The sequence below is a fragment of the Coloeus monedula genome (genome assembly GCF_965178545.1).
Source record: "Coloeus monedula genome assembly, chromosome: 3".
In the NCBI taxonomy this organism is placed as follows: Eukaryota; Metazoa; Chordata; class Aves; order Passeriformes; family Corvidae; genus Coloeus; species Coloeus monedula.
In genome coordinates this window covers 4,550,329-4,568,618 of record NC_138783.1, presented here as the reverse complement: position 1 = coordinate 4,568,618, position 18,290 = coordinate 4,550,329, and the positions used below count along the sequence as shown (strand labels likewise).

General features: G+C 37.8%; 1 protein-coding gene across 7 annotated transcripts in view; it reads left to right on the top strand.

Moving 5' to 3' along the window:
* DCAF6 (DDB1 and CUL4 associated factor 6) overlaps nt 1–18,290 on the top strand; it is a 78,537-nt gene that overhangs the window by 35,224 nt on the left and 25,023 nt on the right. For 3 of the 7 annotated variants that reach the window (XM_082277924.1, XM_082277925.1, XM_082277923.1), the window contains exons 9-12: nt 823–942; nt 1,171–1,416; nt 6,296–6,463; nt 13,326–13,385. In XM_082277924.1, coding sequence (XP_082134050.1) covers nt 823–942; nt 1,171–1,416; nt 6,296–6,463; nt 13,326–13,385 — 594 coding nt within the window. The remainder of the gene's footprint in view (nt 1–822; nt 943–1,170; nt 1,417–6,295; nt 6,464–13,325; nt 13,386–18,290) is intronic. The other 4 variants (XM_082277926.1, XM_082277928.1, XM_082277927.1 and 1 more) reach the window with 4 other exon arrangements.

Genomic DNA, 18,290 nt, shown 5'->3' with positions numbered 1-18,290 from the left:
TATTTTCATGTTTATAATATATTACTCAGTTGCTTGAGATTTTAGTAAGTAAAGCATGTCTAAAGCTATGCTTAGGTATCAAAAAATGGAATACCAAAGCAGGGCAGAGCATTTTTTGTCACTCATCTTAATTTTCATCTAATAATGTGTTTCTGTTTAAATCTGACAAGCTGTGGGGTTCCAAGTATTTGATTCTAGTTCCCTTAAATCTTCCTCACTTTTCTGCCTACAGTTTCCCTTTCCAGATTTTCTTTGCTGGTGTTCTCATTTTCCTGCTTCCCCAAACTAGAATAGAACTGTCTAGGATTCTGTACTTAACACAGGCAGTAGGAGATGCTGTTTAGGGAGGGAACATGAGCCTGTCCTCTTACCTTAGTCTCTCTTCGTTGCTCCTCCAGTATTTGGAATTACTGGATTAGAAACACTGGACGTTATTATCCCATCTGTTCCTTTACAATCTGCATGTGATTCTATTGCCTGTGAACTTCTGTAATCCTTTTTTTGAACCTATTGATAATATTTCCTATGGCATCATTAACCACCTTTTGGCTGTTTTCTTTGGCTGTTGTAATTCCATTTTTTGTGTTTTAAGGTCAGAGCTCCTCTGCTTGAGGTATGGGAGGGGAATGAGGGATGCCAGCAGAAGGTCAGAGACCTGTAGTGTGGAATTGAGGATAGACAGGAGCATTGGGATCAGGTGGAAGGGAGCTGTTTCCTGTGGGAGAAGGGGGTGAGGGGTGGTCTCCATTCCTGGAAGAAATGAGGGGTGAAAGGTACTCTGGTAAACTTGTAGATAAAACTTCAGCATTACTTGTTCTACAGGGGAGCAGAGTCCCAATGTCTCTCTGATGCAGAGGATGTCAGACATGCTGTCAAGGTGGTTTGAAGAAGCCAGTGAAGTTGCACAGAGCAATCGAGGACGAGGAAGATCACGGTCCAGAGGTGACTCCCTTCTTTTCAACAATACAGATTGAAACAGAAATTGTGTTTATAGTGGATGTGCAGGCTTTGAATATCAGCCTTTCCTAGGTATAGACAAAATTTTAGTGCACTGGAGAACTGAGCACATGTGTTTGCCGTAGGAATGGTAGTGGAAAGGGATCTTTAGAGGCAGAGTAAGTTTACTTTTGAGCTCTTTTTCTCGCTTTTTTGTTTTATTTTTAATCAAAGGTGGGACTAATCGGACAGATGCTCCTGCTACTAATAACATGGCACCTAGTAGAGAATCAGAAACTGCAATGGAAGTAGATGGTTCTGAACAGCTTCCATCATCTTCCTCTTCTACCATGTCAGCTCAAGCTCCTTCAACATCATCTTCGACAGAAAGTCCCCCTTCAACTTCATTACTGTCCTCTCCTGATAATGAACAAAGGCCTTCTTTAGGGGCCTCAACTCAGCCTGTGCTGCATCACTCTGGTGAGAAGAAATCCATCTTGTCATTGTTTATGAAAAATAAGAAACAATTTCAATAAGAAACAATTCTCTTTTAGGATATTTTGGGTAATTGATCTCCATCTGCTTTCTTCCCTGCACATCCTTAATGAGACTTAAGTTTTATAGTTACCAAGTGGTTGCAGGTGTGATTTAAAGAAAGAGTGAAACCATCAACTCTATACCTTTGTCTGAAAAAGAAATTTCCAAGGGGATCACCAGTATTGTCTTTTGAAGTAGAAATAAACATTTTTTGCTTATTTTTTTCTAAACTTACTGTTGTCTTCATGGAGTGTAGTAACATCTTGCCTTCTTCCACTGAGATTTGGCTGTAGCAGCATCAGGGCAATGAACAGCAGAACATGTGCCTGTTAGAATCAGGGGAGGTAGGGGATGTCTCCTTCAGGAGGAACCTCCATCCTCAGCATTTCAGTCAGCAGTGTTGGGTTTTAGCTTCTCAAAAGTATTTGGATAGACAAGGCTCACCTGGCATGACATTCCATTATTGGTTAATAAATTATACCACATATTGATATTTAAATTTGTATATCTTGAAGAAACTCATCTGTATTTTATACAGACTCACATCCTTCTTGGGGGAAAAGAAGGAAGTATATTCTGCTGTCAGAATGTCAGAAACCAATTTGGGTAGTTACAGAGCACCTTATGCTTTGACTTGACCTTTTCCATCTCAGTGCCACAGCCTTTAGAGTGGAATATTTGCACAAGAGTTTATTTTTTTTAAAGTGAGTTTCTAGGCCTCACAGTTATAGTGGAAAGACTGATGTGACCTGAAAGACATCAGGTTTAGACCTTTTGTCTTATATAGATTCTGTTGTAAAAAAATCATCAAGCTCTCTGTCTTTGGAAAGGTGAGTGATAGCATCTTCAGGCCTTAAATTTGATATTCTGGAGCACAGGAGGGATGGGGATTCCCAGGAGAGATTGTGCTGTGGCTGCTGCAGCCAAAATCTCTGGGATGGGTGGGAAATTATGAGGCACCTGGTATCTGAAAGACAGGGAAGATGAAGACATAAGTTGAAATTCATGAAACATATAATTTTTGCTTTTTAAACCTTTCAATTAGTTTGATACTTATTTAGAGATAATAATCAGTGAGCAGAAAAATGGCAATACGCACAGGAAATTTAGAAAATGCTAAGTTTATTTAGTATCAGAGGCTTTTAGTCACCTATGTTTTTTATTAGTATTGGTGTCAGCTTGCTGCAATCTCAAGTTTTTTCACAATATACACACAAGAAGATGATTAAAGGGTCTACTCTAATTCAGTGCCACCTGATTTAGCTGCCACTAACTTCAATCCAGAGGGATAGCCATCAAAGAACACATGTATCATTACCAAAGGTTCCCTTTGATCTATTTATTTCTTTCTAAAAGTATATGGTTTACTCTGGAACTTAGAGTGGCCAGGAGAGTATTGAAAATAATTGCTTCAAGCTATGTCATTGAAACATGGTGGGTTTCATAAAGATAATGCACCAGCGAGCGTTTCTGGAATTGTGGTGCATTTTCTAGCCTGCATTTTAAGGAGTCTGTGCTGATCAGAAAAATCTTTTCTCTGTATCTGCTTGAATTTCTAAGCAAATATTTATTCTGCTAGCATGAAGCTGAAGTTGTTATTTCTTAATCCAGCTCTTCTCTAAGAGCATTTCCTTTTTCCCAATTTTACTTTGGACTTGAGAATATATTTAGTTTTGAAAGGGGTAATGATGGTTGGTTGACAGACAGGAGATACTTTCTAATTTGCTGTATAATATTTGATAGATTCTTTGACTAAACCTAAGCAGGGTGTCAGATTTGCAGCTTAAAATCGTCTACAGGACTCCTGCAGGCATAAATTTATTAGTACAAGGTGTTTGCACACATAATAATCCTGTTTCAGAAGCAGTGCAAATGAGACACTGGAGTAACAGTAAAACAAGTTTTGGGTGACATGGGTAGGTTCAGGGAGAGGGGAAGCTCCTGGGCAGAGAGAGCAGGTCGTGGCAGAGGGGTAGCACTGGGTCTGTGAATGAGCAGGCTGGGCTGGGAATGTCACTTTTGCAGTGTTTATGTAGCCTGGTAACCCATGGCTGTGCTCAGTTGTGAGATATTTACTCACAGTCTGTAGTCTATAAATCTGTCTGCAAACACTGCATCAAGGACAGGATTTCCTGAGCTTGTTCACCTGCATTTAAAGGTGAGTAAAACCTGCTGCTTTTTTGGGGTGACAAGAGCAGGAAAGTGCTAATAGGAATAGTTTAAATACAGTGGGGCTGAGTAGGAAGCCCAGACAGAGGTGTGTTGTAAGAGGTGGATGACTGAGGAGGCATTTTGGAAGGTGGAAAAAGGAAAAAAGAGGTTTTCAGCCACCATTTTGCATAAAGTCATGGCAGATACAAGTTTGAATATTGTAGCAAAGAGTCAGCAAATGAAGAATGTGTTTTCAGGAAATGACTTCTTTAGAATCAGAGTGTGAATTCCTAACTCAGGCTTGTAAACAGCTTTCCATAAATCATTTCTACAGATTTCTGCACTCAGCACAGGCACTTGTGGTAACCCTGTGTTTGAAATAGCAATACCTTTGTGTAAATGTTACAGTTCAAATATTGTTGGTTTGGTGTTGCAGAAAATGTCACATGGTGGGCATTTGAGCTTCTCCATCTGAACTACTTTTTAAAATATTACGAGATGAAGTATCTGTGCAAAATAGAGTCAGTACAGAAATGGTTTAGTGCTGGAGCTTGTCGGGATAGGTCTCTTTAGCAGAATGTGTATTCTAGAAGTTTGAACATTTAAGTTACAATTAACAACAAAATCAGTGCAAAATCTCAGTAGCCTGTTACTGCCAGTACATTTGAATAGTTTTTTTATATATGTATATAATGAGAACAATTGCTGGAGATTGTCATGCTTGTCACTAAGGAAAAATACAACTGATTTATTTTTCTTGCCCTGCTTGGGCCATTCAGTGGAAACCTTTAAATTTTGTATATTAGTTCTAAGATGCTGATGTTTTAAACCACCATAAACATCAGGTACAACAAACAGTAAAATATAATACAATTTTTCTCTTAAATAAAATTCCAGATACACATTGGTACCATTGGGAGGGGATGCAAGGCGCAACTGGCTAATTAGTACAAAGCTTAACCCTAGTATGTGTTCTGATATAAAGTAACTGCTTTAAAATTTTGAATGGGAATGTGACAATAACTGGGTTTTAAAATTTGTTTCTATTTCCTCACTCCATTTGCTAGCAAAATAAACATTTGCTTAGATATTCTGAAATATATTAAGTGTTGTCACTGAACATATCCAAGATATCAGCTATCTTTCATGTTTGGTATTGTAGTTCTTGTTACATCTTAAAATGCGGCTGTCTCTGAACTGTGTGGAACTGAATCAGCAGCAAGTACTGAAAACTGCAATTTTAGGCATCACTGAAATTCCCTTTAAAGTATTCTCTAGGCTGTTTGGAGTTTCTATTTCCATAAATGTTTTTGGGACATGAAAACTATTCATAGCAAATCTCTTTGATGCCATATTCCTTTTAGGAACTATATGTATTTATTTTTGTTACACCTTATCAACCATAAACGGAGAGGATGTTTTTCTCAGAACTGATATGAGACTACATTAAACCTCATGACCATTCAGTATTAACTGGTGCTTGTCACTAACTTTCCAATTATTGGATTCTGGTTTTGGGTTTGTTTCTTTTCATAAAAGAAAATTAAAAATTTGTTTGTTTCACTGCTTGGATAAGGGTTACAGAATATTTGTTGAGCTTTTACCTGGATGAAAGGCTCCATGCCAGTGTAATGCTCTCTAGTATTTTAACATTTCAGTGTGATTCAGACACTGTTATTAAAGATGCAATCTGTGTTATTTAAGGAGAAGCACTTGCCACACAGCACTTGTGTGAGTGGAGGAAATCTGCAAAGGGCATGGAAAGAATAAAAAATTGCTTGGATACCTGGTTTTATAGCAGTTTGCAAAAGTACTGGTAATCAGGCAATGAACTTGACATGCCAAAAAAATGGGGTAACTGACAAATGAATAAAGCCAGTTGTAATAAATAAAAGAATATTTTTATAGAAAGGATTTTTTATATAAAGAATAAAAACGATGAAAACAGTGAAGCCTCTAAAAGGTGGAACAGAATAATCTATTAAGAAGATGATCCTAAGAATTGCTTACAATCTTATAAATTACTTTGTCAGACCACTTAACAGTGATTGCAGACTGTGAATCCTCAACCACTGGGGATGTCTGAAATTAAAAATTAGCTCACAGTGAGGTGTAGTTTTTGGTTTAGCTGTTGTTCTGCCACCTCCTTCCACAGTTCAGTTTACTTTTTGCACTGGTTTGTTTTGATCAAAATTTACCTTTTTTTGGAAACATCAGGAAGCTGTTACATTCATTTTGAAAACTTACCCATATACCCCAGTTGCATAGTTTTACACCACAAATATTCTCATTTGTTCTGTGTGTTAGGAACACAGAAATGAACACATCTGTAGTCTGCTTTGTTCTGACTTATTCAGGCTGTATTTATTTTCCTTAAATAATTCTTTGTTAAATGGTTTCATTGCTGGAGATGGGGAGGGGGTTGTAATGTATGGCCCAAATCCTGGACATTTAAGTCCTGTGATTCATCCCTTTAGGAAGAGAAAACCAATTTCAATATTTCTATTTTATGATTTGTGGATGTTAGTAAATTTTATTTTTCACTGTAATGACACTCAGTATCTGTTGCTTGTCTCTTTGGTCAGTTCCCCCACCCTTCTCTGTTCTGTATATTATTGATCAATGCTTCTCTCTTTACACCCTTTCTCTGTCTCCCCTCCCTGTTTGTCAGAGTTAATGGGACCTGAGTTAGCAATAATCCGTAGGGGCCTGCAGCGACTGAGGCTTAAGAAGGCAGAACAGCAGAGACAGCGAGAGCTGGCTGAGGGTTCTGCACCACAGCCCTCCTCTTCTGAGCAGACCTCCCCTAAGGGCTCCTCACAGGACCCTCAGGCAGCAGGTTGTCACTTGCCAAGGTTTCTCCAGCAGATGATGTAGCTGTAGTTTGTGCTGCTGTTGTTTGCTGAGATGCTTCTCCTCCAGAACAAGGCATTTCCTGCATTCGCTGCTTGTCTTGCCTTGCATGTGGTGGTGTTTATCATCACATGGGTAGGGAAACAGTTGTTTTGGCAGGTTCATTGATCTAACATATTTGGATTGAATGATACTATGTGGAAATGGTTTTTTAGGTGCATGGTACCAGGTATGTGCGATGTTCATTAGAGCAGCTGAGCAAGAAATCGCTGTGTCTTCAGTAGAACGAGAATTACACACTTGAAATTGCATTTTGGTGCTACTTATATCCAACAGCAACATTTATGACTTGACTTTGGGTTAGCATATGTTCTAAATCAGAGTAACAGTTCAATGAAACAGCGTTTTGGCACTCTTCAGTGCTATGGTTTTACAATAAGTGTAGTGAAAATACTTGTACCTAGCCAAAGTCCGCAGATATGCTCTACTTTTTTTGAACAGAGCAACTTTTCATTTCACCATCCTCTTTCTCTCTTATCTTACTGAAATTAAAAATGATTACAAGAAAGCCTCAAATATGTTTGCAATAACATATTTGAGAAAGTTAGGGCAGAAGCACGCATATGAATAAAGAGACAAACCCTAAAGCATAAACTTGAAACAAATTTTGTCGTGGCATCATGTGAAAATGAGTGAGCTGCATGCCGTGTGAGAATTCAGTGTATTTTGTGTTGCAGTGTCTCTTCTGTGGATAAATCCTGTGACAGTTGAGATGTGGCTAAATTGCTTTTAGAGATTGTGTCACGCATTCACAGCTGTCTTGTCATGGTGCGGTCTATTCCTTAATCTGGAGCCCTACAGAACAATCTGATGTAACAGTGGCTGATGCTCTTGTCACAATGTGGAGTTACTGAACTTTGAATAACTTCCTGTGCTAGAAAATACTGCAGTGAGTTTTTAGAGTGTTTTGGAAACCAGTACATCCTGGGAGGGATGTGTTTTTATTCTAGGGATGGCAACTGTGGGTGCCTGTTACCGGTAGGAGGAGAACAGGAACGACAGTGGTAGCAGTAGCTTTGTAGGGGCCTGCAGCTTCCTGCCAGGACAAAAAAAACCACCCCAAAAATCTACCAATTTTGGTTTTGGGGGTTTTTTTCGGCAAACTGAACATCAGAATTTATTAACTCAAAGATAAGTATTGATAGAGGAAAAATGGTAACTAACGCAGTCAATAGATCGTGATCTTCAATTTCCTTTTCAGAAGGGCTTAATTTTTAATTTTTTTACTAAATTGCTTCTCATTGAATTGAGGTTGGGAAGGAATAAAGTTTGTTTACAGCCATGTCTGGAGGTTTATCTGTGGGGGTTTTACTGCCTCTGAAGTGTGTGTTGGTCTGGGTTTCGCTTGATACATCTCTCCCATCTCTTCCCTAGTGCTCCTTCAAGAAGGCAGTGTAATTTTTTTACTCCCTGTTGTTTGTGGGGTCCCTACAGCACAGTGTAGGGTCCATACTGCCACAAATGTGAGAGTTTAAGCTAAGTTTAAGCTCCCTTTGACTGGGAGTCAGAGGTGGGTTGAACATACTTTGGATCCCCCCAACACTGCCTCTTGGTTTTGAGTTCCCACATGCTTAGAACTTTAAGGGAACTATTGGAAACATCCAATCATTTTGTTTGGGATCACCAGGAACCACAGAACACATACACAGCCTTGGAGGAAACTAATATTCAAATATTTATCTCTTTCTGCATGTAATGACAATGAATTTGCAAATTTAACCATTTTACTTCTTATATAATTGTTTTGAAAGACAGATTTACTCAGTGCTGCGGAAACATTTATTTCTGGGGAGGAGAAGGGGGAACCATTTTTTTATCTGACCTCCAGCTTGTTAGGATGTATCTTCTTGAGGTTTGGTCTGATGGGTGGAAATGTTGCCTTCAGCAGTACAGAGAGTGGAAGATATAAAAAGAGAAATTTAAATTTTAAAATATTGAATGTGTTTGGTCAATTAGTTCTCAAGAAATGTGATAGAAGATTACATTGTCTTTTCCTTTCTATTTGTATATGTAAATACAAGATATTCCTGTTGTGCTTCATCAACTTCTTTCATTGCATTCGTCCTTCCCCTGATACGGGAGGGAACAAATGAAGCTCATTTCTTTTGATTGGGGATCACCTTTCCATTGTTTATTTACTTATAAGATTTCTGCACTCTGGACATGGAGTGGACATGCGTACTTGCTCATTTCTTTTTACTAAAGTTCTTTGTTTTGTTTTCCTTTTCTGACCTCTCAAGATTTATTTTTGGAAGTTGGTTATTCACAATCTATTCCTTTGGAAAACCAGAGCTGCACATTTTTGGTCTCTTGCTTCTCCATAGACACAGTTGTTTTCTAACCCTTGTGCTTAGTTGATTTTTCAGAACTATGGTAGGAGAAAAATAAGTGATCAGTTTTGGGTTGTTCGGGGTCTTTCAAATGTAATAAATTCTTATACAGAAACAATATCTATTTAATTTTTATTTTTCCTGAAAGGTTGTCTTTGATGCTCTATCATGAAGCAGGTGTTCACTTTTCAGGCACATACTAGTTGTAAATTTTCAAACAAAAAATTACACCCCAAAATGTGTCTGTAAATTCTCAATCCCTGCTCTGGTAAAACTTGTATAATTTGCACTTGAGATTTTGTAGGGAATTCAGTGTGAGACTAAGGCCTTCATTATTAATCCTTATCTTTGCAACCACAGAAGCTCGAGTAGGAGGAGAAAAAAATATCCCAGCCATGTAAGAAATTACAAGTAGAAAATGTCAAGAGCTGAAAGCTTTTACAGGTTTAATAGAAAATTAGACTGTGTGGTAGTTATTCTGTCTCCCAGTCACAACAGGATTTGTAAGATCAATCTGTAGTAGTTAACCTTCACTATTTAGAAAAATGTGGTCAAAAGTTTATATTTTTGAGTGTGAAAGTGAGATGAATAATGATTCACTATTTGACTCTGCAACAAAAGGTCTCAGATGACAGAGACTTTGTTTTAGTGGACTCTCTCATAAGTATTGTATAAACTTGGCTGAATTTTAGAAGCAGTATGTGCTGCATGTTATCAAGTCTATTTTGTCTTCATAATAGCCTTTGCTTAGGTATTGAATAGATTCAGATATTTTTTTGGTAGCCACTTTATTTAACTAGGGAACTATGGTAAATCTTTCAGTTTAGTTTGGATTTTTATTTATTGTATGGTTCCTCCCACAAAGCCTAGTTTTGACTTGCATTTTTGTGGCATTTCCTAACATTTAGATCCTGTGCAGTATTTAAACTACTGCATTCATGTGCTACATGCAAACAACAAGGAAAGTAAACCTTTTTAACCTGTTGTTATTGCCTGCTGTGGCACATAAGCATCACCATTAGTACATCACTTCTCATTCTGAGAACTTTTAAGGAGATTGAATTCAGTTTGAAAAGGAACAGAAATGTGAATCAGCTGATCAGGAAGTGAAAAAGAAAAAACAGATTCCAGATCAAGGGTTCCTTTAGTGGTTGTTGTATCTAATCTTACCCACAAAAACATGAATTAAGATGAACCTTTTTTTTTTTTCCTGAGGAATAAAATTTGATTTAGACTGCCTTTGTTGTGGAATGCAGATATATACATGTGCATGCTGGCACATTGAAGAAACTGTGCTGCAAATTGACTTTTTTTTTAACTTTTCATTGATCTATACAGTCAGTCTTTAAAGCAGAGCAAACTGGACCTTCATTTCTGTGTTAAAGCTTTTGGAGAAGAACAAGGGAACGACTGCAGTTTTTATTACTAGATTCTTTGCAAACACCCAGATGTAGAAATGTCTATTTGAAGTCCACAATATGTAACTGAGAGTTTATTCACTGTGCAAAGCAATTATTCATAGTTATTAAATCAAGTATTTAATTTCTTAGATTCCTCTACAGGTACTGTGTTTAAGACTTTTAAAACAAGTCTCACTGCGTTAGACCTCACCCTGAAGCTGGTGTTGGAGTGATGTAAGGAGGAATTTTTTTCAACCAAAACTGAGGTGGCGTGCTAATATTTTGGTGAAGTCAGGTGCTGATCGCCCAAACTATAGGAAGATCCTTCAGCATGTAACTGACCTTAAAATTATCTTCTATTTTCTGTTTGAGGTTGCCCAAATTTATGAATCTCCAGTTCCCTCTTTAAGTGGTGCTCCAGTTTAGAATGTACTGGTGACATTACAACCAGTGGTGAACTGCATTGGGATGTAGATCCAGCCTGTGAAGGCTCAGGTAAGAGTTTGGATTTTTGTTTGTTTTTTTAACTATATGGCACAGTTTTGGTAATACTTTTTTTTCAAAAGCTTTATAAGAAATTATGAAAGTATTTTTTCAGACTTTTTTACAAAACAAAGCCATATATTAAAAAAAGAGGCATTTACCTGAACTTCTCTAGGCTGGTTTCATGCTTGTGCTGATTTCCCTGCCTGAGGTGGGGAGTTCCAGACTGCAGAGCCACTTCAGGGGGTGCTGGTGATCTGTGGCTTCAGGGCACTTGAAAAAGGAAACAAGGGAGTTTCAAATTGCTACAAACAACTTTTCTCTTAACCACGCTAATTCACGTATCTAGGGTACTTCCTTTATGTTGATTAAATATTAATTTTTTTAAGTGAAATACGTTCAAAAAGTTGTATGGAGACTTGGATGTAATAGTGAGATGTGGGAGGTTTAAGCCTGCATTGGCATGGACTACTATCTAAAAACCTTTGCATTTTCACTTACTGTGATTGAATGATGCACATGGTAAAACATACCTACTTTTTTACTTACTGCTGTATGGTGTGAGGTCTTAACAAAATTAGAAGTGCTGGTAAGGGTAGTAGATTTAGTTTCTTATGTTTCTAATTAAAATATGTTAGTTCAATCTTCTGTTCATACAGGTCTGAATTACAGAGTTGATAAGATGAGCTTTTCCAGCCAAGTGAAATATTTGGCAGCACAAAACACCTTTTAAACAAGGGCATATGAGCTTTTGGAAAAGGTTGGAGTGCAGGAGCAGAGCATGGCTGGGATCCCTGTCATGCATTAGGTTTTTCAGCCTACAGTCCAGGACCTCCCCTGCCTTGAGCACTTCTGATACAAGTTAATCCCAGCCATGGACTTGGTGAGTCAGAGATCAAAGCGAACCCTTGAAAGAGGCACAGATTCCTGTGCTGAGTCAGCTGGAACACGAGGAGATCATCTCATGCCGTGGAGCATCTGTTCACCACCTTTTTGCTCTGATTTACCTTCTAAAAAGTGGCTTACTACTCCATTGAAAATACTGCACAGTAAATACTTCTCTTCTAACTTAGATATTATATACAAAGCACATTTCACTTTTGGAAAGTGAAATATATTAATGCTACAAATCTTCTGCTTTATAGCTACATACCATAAATCTAGATGATAAATTCTGTGGTCTGGCTTAGGTGTGCTTAGTGCAAGGCATGGACATGATTGAACCAGGAAGACAGAACCAGTTTAATGCTCGTCAGTTACAGAAATAAGCTGTGTAAGCCCAGTTCCCAAAACAAGGCAGCCTCCAGAAGACACTGCCTCAGACTTCCCTGGTCTCTCTCCTTTGCTCTTACACTGGATATCAGTGTAGCAAAGGAACACGCTGCCATTCTTGCACCAATGGCTGGGAGTGAAGTACTGCTTGAGAATATATATATTTAAAGCAGCTTGGTCGATTTAGCAGGTTTTATGGCTGTACTACAAAATAATTCACACTGGTGATTCTGGCCCAAAGCTGGAAAGGAGCTTCCTGTAGGAGAGAGTATTATTTCATTGCTTTCCTTGTACAGGATCTACATTTATGTTAAAATTCGTTTAGCGTGCTGTGATGTTGGCAGACTGTGACTCGGTTTGTAATATGGGGTATTAAATCCTTTTCATTTAGGATGAATTTGTTTATAACAGAAGATTAACAAGCGGAACCAAGATATGATACTCTAGCTAATGTCTTTGAAATACTGCATTTATTTATGTACATCAGCTCATTTTCAGAAAATACAGAAGTGAGATCTGGTCTTCAGAGGTGACAGGGGAAATAGACTCACAGAAAATAGTGAATATTGCATCTGTTGTGTCTGTGCAATGAATGAGTGCTGGTGATAGTTATTAACTGCTAGTGTCCAGGGGGAAAAAAGGCACTTATCTGCTGGGGGGATTGATTATTCTGTTGCTTTGTTTATGTGATTGATGGGGATTCTTTTAAGACTGACGGGTGTGGTACTGTGATAAACTCACCAAGACTTGTTCTCAGTCATCAGAGGTGCAGCATCTGAGAATGCAGAACTACCAACTGTGATACAAGTGAGATGTATTTTGGTGCTTTGATGTTTTAAAACATTATTATTAAAACAGTATTTAAATATTGGAGGTACTGGCACTCCATGGAATATTTTATGCTGAAGTATAAATATTCTGAAATTTACATTTAGCACATGGTGTGAAATACTGGTGTCATTTGGTAGCTGGAGCAAAGGCTTTAGGAGTCATGACTCTTCAGTGTTTTTCCTGACATGTCAGAAGTGTGAAGAACACAGTAAAATATTTGGTAATGGACAGGCATTTTTATTATCAACATGTCAGCAAGCTTCAGGCTGTTCAGTGAATAAATAATGGTTTGAAACAAGTGGCTTTGCTTCTGTCATGCCTAGAAAATGCAATATGGCTGGCTGCTCATTAAACAAACCCAAAGCTTCCTTATGTTGCTGCTTTTTTTATTTTAAACTAACATATGATCGTGACATTGCTGTGCAGTTCTCTGCTGCTTATGTTTTAAGTTGAAATCTCGTTTTTGTTTCAGATTCTCCTTCTTCAGTGGTTAACAAACAGCTTGGATCCATGTCACTTGATGAGCCACAGGGTGCGTGTGACAGGAAATGCGCTATACCCAGCCATAGCTGATTGCAATGCTTCCTTTTAAAGTTGCTTTTCATGATGAGAAACAGTCTAAAAATGCTGTTCATCCACATAAAGTAGAATTCTGTAAGCAGATCTGCTGGGAACTCATTATTTAATGATCAATATGATTAACAGAGTGAGGTTAATTGTTGTTTTCGAAAGCCATCCTAAGCTTAATTCTTCATGCAATTACTGCAGTTCAGTGTAGGTACCATAAATGTCTCATGTATTCTACAGACAGTTGGAACATTTTTGTAAAATGCAAAGTAAAATTAATTATTTCAACAGGTTGGGTTTTTTTCTGAATGGTTCTTCTTGGATCAAAGGGCAAACATCAAGACTGAAATGACCTTTAATCTCATAATGCCGCATTAATTTCTCTTATGCACGAGTGATGTGCAGCTTTGTTATTCCTGCACAGTTTGAGTAACTCCAGAGCACCTCTTGCACGGAGGTACATCTTCCCTCTGTATCCCCTTGTCCTTCACCTCTTCCTGCTGAACAGGTACTGGTGTTTCTTGTAGGATCCCTATGGACTGGGGGTGGACAGAATGCTTGTGGGCTTTCTCTGTGCCCATTGTGCATTAGTCTCCAAACTGTGAGCACTGAAGTGGGCCATAGGTGACCCTATTCCAGCTGCATCAATGTCATCTGTAGGGAATATTTATGGCTGAATAATTAAGGAGTGATAGATGCTAATCTAAAAATAGATTGCCATACACTCTGCATTATGCTTCCATATCAAAGCCTCTGTAGAGATTTAATAGCTTAAATCCCACAAAAGAGCTTTGTTTTCTTTCACATTCTAAATTAGAATTCTAAATTAGAAAGCCATTTTGAAATCCCACTTCTGGAAAATAGTCTGTTTGGCAACTGTTGAGATTATGGTTTATTTTAGGATTCCAGAATGTTGGAAAAAAAAATCAAGGGGCACCTTGACTAAATAAATTCTTTTTATGGAAATACATTTTGTGATGAAATAGCCTTAAACCTCGATGTGTAAATTTGGTAATTATTCATGGTTTAGTCATCTACGTCATTCCAATCAGGTTTAGCTGGAAAACTTGCTTATAACAAGTGGCCAAGTTATGTTCTCTGGTCTGAAGTCAGAGTAAAACATTATTTGATCAGAGTAGAAAAACCTAGAACTAACGTAGAAAGTCTGTAGGTTTACTGAGATTCTTATAACTGTAAAAATTTGGGAAAAATGTTTTTTTCTGTTTTAAGAAGTTACTTCAACTAAGAGATTCCCTCTTTATAAGTGCTTAGAAGCACTTCGGATTTTTTAATATGCAAAAATAAAACCCCAAAATATATTTGTTTTTTGGTACACCAGTTCTCCAGTTGTTTTAAGGCAATGTTTTTCTGCTTTGTTGGCAGACAGTATTACTTCTAATTTGGAAAACTAGGAATTTGGAAAATGAGCAAATTTATTAGGAAATCTTCTGTTCAAATGATAACCAGAAAGAATAATTTGCTGAGATCCAGTTGGATTTCTGAAGTTAAACTGCATTAGTTTCACTTCCATTTGAAGTCTCAAAATAGTGGAAATAGTTAATGAAGGAAGTCCTAACAGCTCTTTTCACACATAATTACCTTTCCTTTCTTATTCCTGTCTTCTCTTAATTTAGTACTGAATCTGCTGTCTTCTGTTGGACCAGTCTCTCTTGTTGGCATTTATGTTTTAAGACTCGTTTTGGGTTTAAAGATCTTTTGATTCCTATTGCAATCTTACACATTTATCATGCCATCATTCTGACAGTCCAGCAGAACCCAAGTGTCATTCCTGTGTGTACAAAATGGTTTCAAATGGATCACAGTTATCTATACTTGACTTTAAAAAAAAGTTTTGGATTGTGACTGTAATAGTGGAGGGTTGGCCTTTAGATCTATTGCAGTGTTAGGATTTTAAGGTACTGCCTGAGTTGGAATGAATAAAAAGGGAACCCAAGGCCTGATTAAATTTCATTTGTTAAGCTTTCTCACAGAATTCCTGGTTTTCTGAAATACACCACTTATTTTCTCCTCATTGGATCAAGTTTTCTCTCCAGAAGTATCTCTCTTAGGTCTTCACACAGAATATAGTGCTGGATAGGAATTATTTTGGGTTTTATTCAGGAGAAGTCATTGATGCTCTTCTCATAAGGTTGCCAATAGATGAATGAACAGGGCAGCATTTGAGATGTGGAAAACTGGCTTCAAGTTCCTTACAGTGTTAATTGAACTAGAAAATGCAGTCTATAGACTTGTCCTTATGCACCCCTTTACAGTTGAGAGCCCCAGTCTTGCAGAGGTTCATTTTCTAAGATAAGAAGTGGGTCTGAGGTGTCAGATTGCTGTCAGTTGTGCAGTTTGAGTTTGTGGATTTGTTTTTCATGCAAGGTTATGAATGACATTTTGCCTTCAGTTTTAAGAGTGGTAGTTTAAAAGTGCCTTCTTCCTGTGGGCACCTGGAGAATGTTCATGGGAGTGTGCTTTAGGACAGGGTTGTTTATGAAATAACTGTAAGTTATAGTATCTTCAAAATATCTCGTGTTTGGCTGTAAAATTAAGTAAAGTTTCAAGGCATTTTTGAGGAGTTTGGAATAGAGTTTAGGAAGGTGTTGACAAGCTACAGCTTTCTCTTGTAGCAGTGATTACCCTGCTAGACTTGGTAACCAGATTAATGAACTGAATCACCTAAGTCACAGAACTGGGACCATTTTCCTCTCCTTCCCTTCATTATCAATGTGAAATAGATCTGCCCTGATGGGATGAACTTAGTAGTGGAAGAGAACAGAGCTTCATTCTGATCTGGGCAGTCTTTGGCAATCACATTTCTCCCTGAAAACAGAGTTCAAGACTTGTGGGGCTTATGTGGCTTCTCTGAAAGAATGTTCAGTTATGTAGGAGGCAAAGCTTATTCATTTTCTTCACAGAGGCTTCTATTCAGCTTTCATTAGCAGTGTAAACTCAATATCAAATATTGAACTACACAACTAATTCTCTGCAGTTTATTATCAGATTCTTCTTTCCTCTGTCTTTTAAAAAGTTTCCTGTTCTTCTTAGTGTCTGTTATGCCCTAAAGCTACTTTAGAGAAGAAACTGACCCCATCCAAATTGTAGTTCATGCTATCATAGATTTAAGAAAATGCTGTTATCCAGTATGGTTTAACAGCTGTTTCCAGAAACTTGTAAAAATAACTTCTCAGTCAGTGCCCTCTTTAGTTAAGTCTACAGCGATTCTTGCAACTTTTTGGGTGTTAACAAATATAAACATCGCTTCCAGAGTAAGTGTAGCCAGTCCTCATGCATCTTGGTTAGATTTTCAGATGCTGAGATTTTAAGACATGAAATACAAGCCTGGTATTCAGTTAGGTTCATTGTAGATAGCAATGTTTGGTTACTTTGATTGGCAGCATTAAGTGGTTTTGTGCTGAAGCCAACCTTGCACAGCAGTAGGAAGTCTGTGAGTACAGTCATTGTTTGGGGGTTGTCTTGGATTATTCACAGCAGGAAATTGTCTTTAGGTGGGTTCCCAACTCAAAGATCTGTCTTGTCTGTAGCTGTTACAAGGAAGCTGAAGAATTCTCCAACTCTGTCACTTTTGACTTTCAGTGTCAGTTCCTGGTGACTTGTGCAGTATGTGGGATCGATCAGTATTGCTACTTGCTGAGGAAGGGATGCTTAAAGTTGGAACAGACTTTTATAAAAAGAGATTTTATAAATCATAGGTTGTCAAAAAATAGAGAAACCACCTCTTCAGTTAAGAAAGAATGTTACTTTTGTTCAAACTGTCTATATAGCACTATAAAATATTTCCTTACATTTCTTTCTTATGTTTCCAGTTCCTTAAATAAACTTTCTTTAATCAGTTTTATCCTTGCTCCACTCTAACAGGAGTGTAACTGGAGCTTTTATTTTAAAGCAGCTATAAGCTTTTCTTTGCATAGAATGAGGCCCATACCATGTGCATTATTAGGATCATGGTTGTAACTGCTTAATTCTCTTTCACATAAAAATATTCTAATTTGTTCTTTCAGGGGTTTTGTGGTATGTTTTGGGGTTTTAAATTTCTCTTCAGAACACGTAGAAGTGCATATTTAAAGTTCTTTGGCACAGCTGATCACTGCTCTGATCCTGTGAGTGGGCTTCTGCCTGTCAGCAGTTTAAAAATATGAGCATTGATTGTTAGGTTAAATTCTTATGTGCTATCTCTTAGTTACTATAATTTAATTGTATCTTTAAAATTAAGTATCCTGTGGCAGTATTGTAGCCATTACTGTTATGATAACAGCCTTTTTAGTGGGGAAATTTGTAGGTTTGTGTTTGAATGGAACATTAGGTTTTAACTGACTTCCACAAAGATGATCTGGAGCTTTTCCTTTATTACACTTGTCAGTGTGCTGCCAATACTGCAAGGATATTTATAGTCCAATTTCTGTATTCTATAAACTAAAGAAAGGACAGAAGGTTTTGTCTGGATAATCCTGAGATAAAAGGCTCAGTATTCATGAAAAGCAAGACTGCAGAGGCTTTTAGTGGCCATTTGAATGTTCCTAATTCTAAATAAACCTTCCATCTGAGTTCTGAGAGAATGGCACCTCTGTAGCGAGGCTCAATCTGATGGTGCTTTCCATGAATGTTTTAGTATTGTCCAACTTGGCAAATTTGCCATTTGTGGATAGATGGCGACCATGAACTCTACTCAAAGGGGATGGGTGGATGGATGGGTGGATGGTGGATGGATGGATGGATGGTGGATGGATGTCACTGAGCAGTTCTGTTCTGAAGGAGCCCGGTAGCATCCTTAGAACCATCTCTGCAGCAGATGAGTGACCATCGTGCCGTGGTTTTCAGTTCCATTCACTTCTGCTGCTTTTGGACA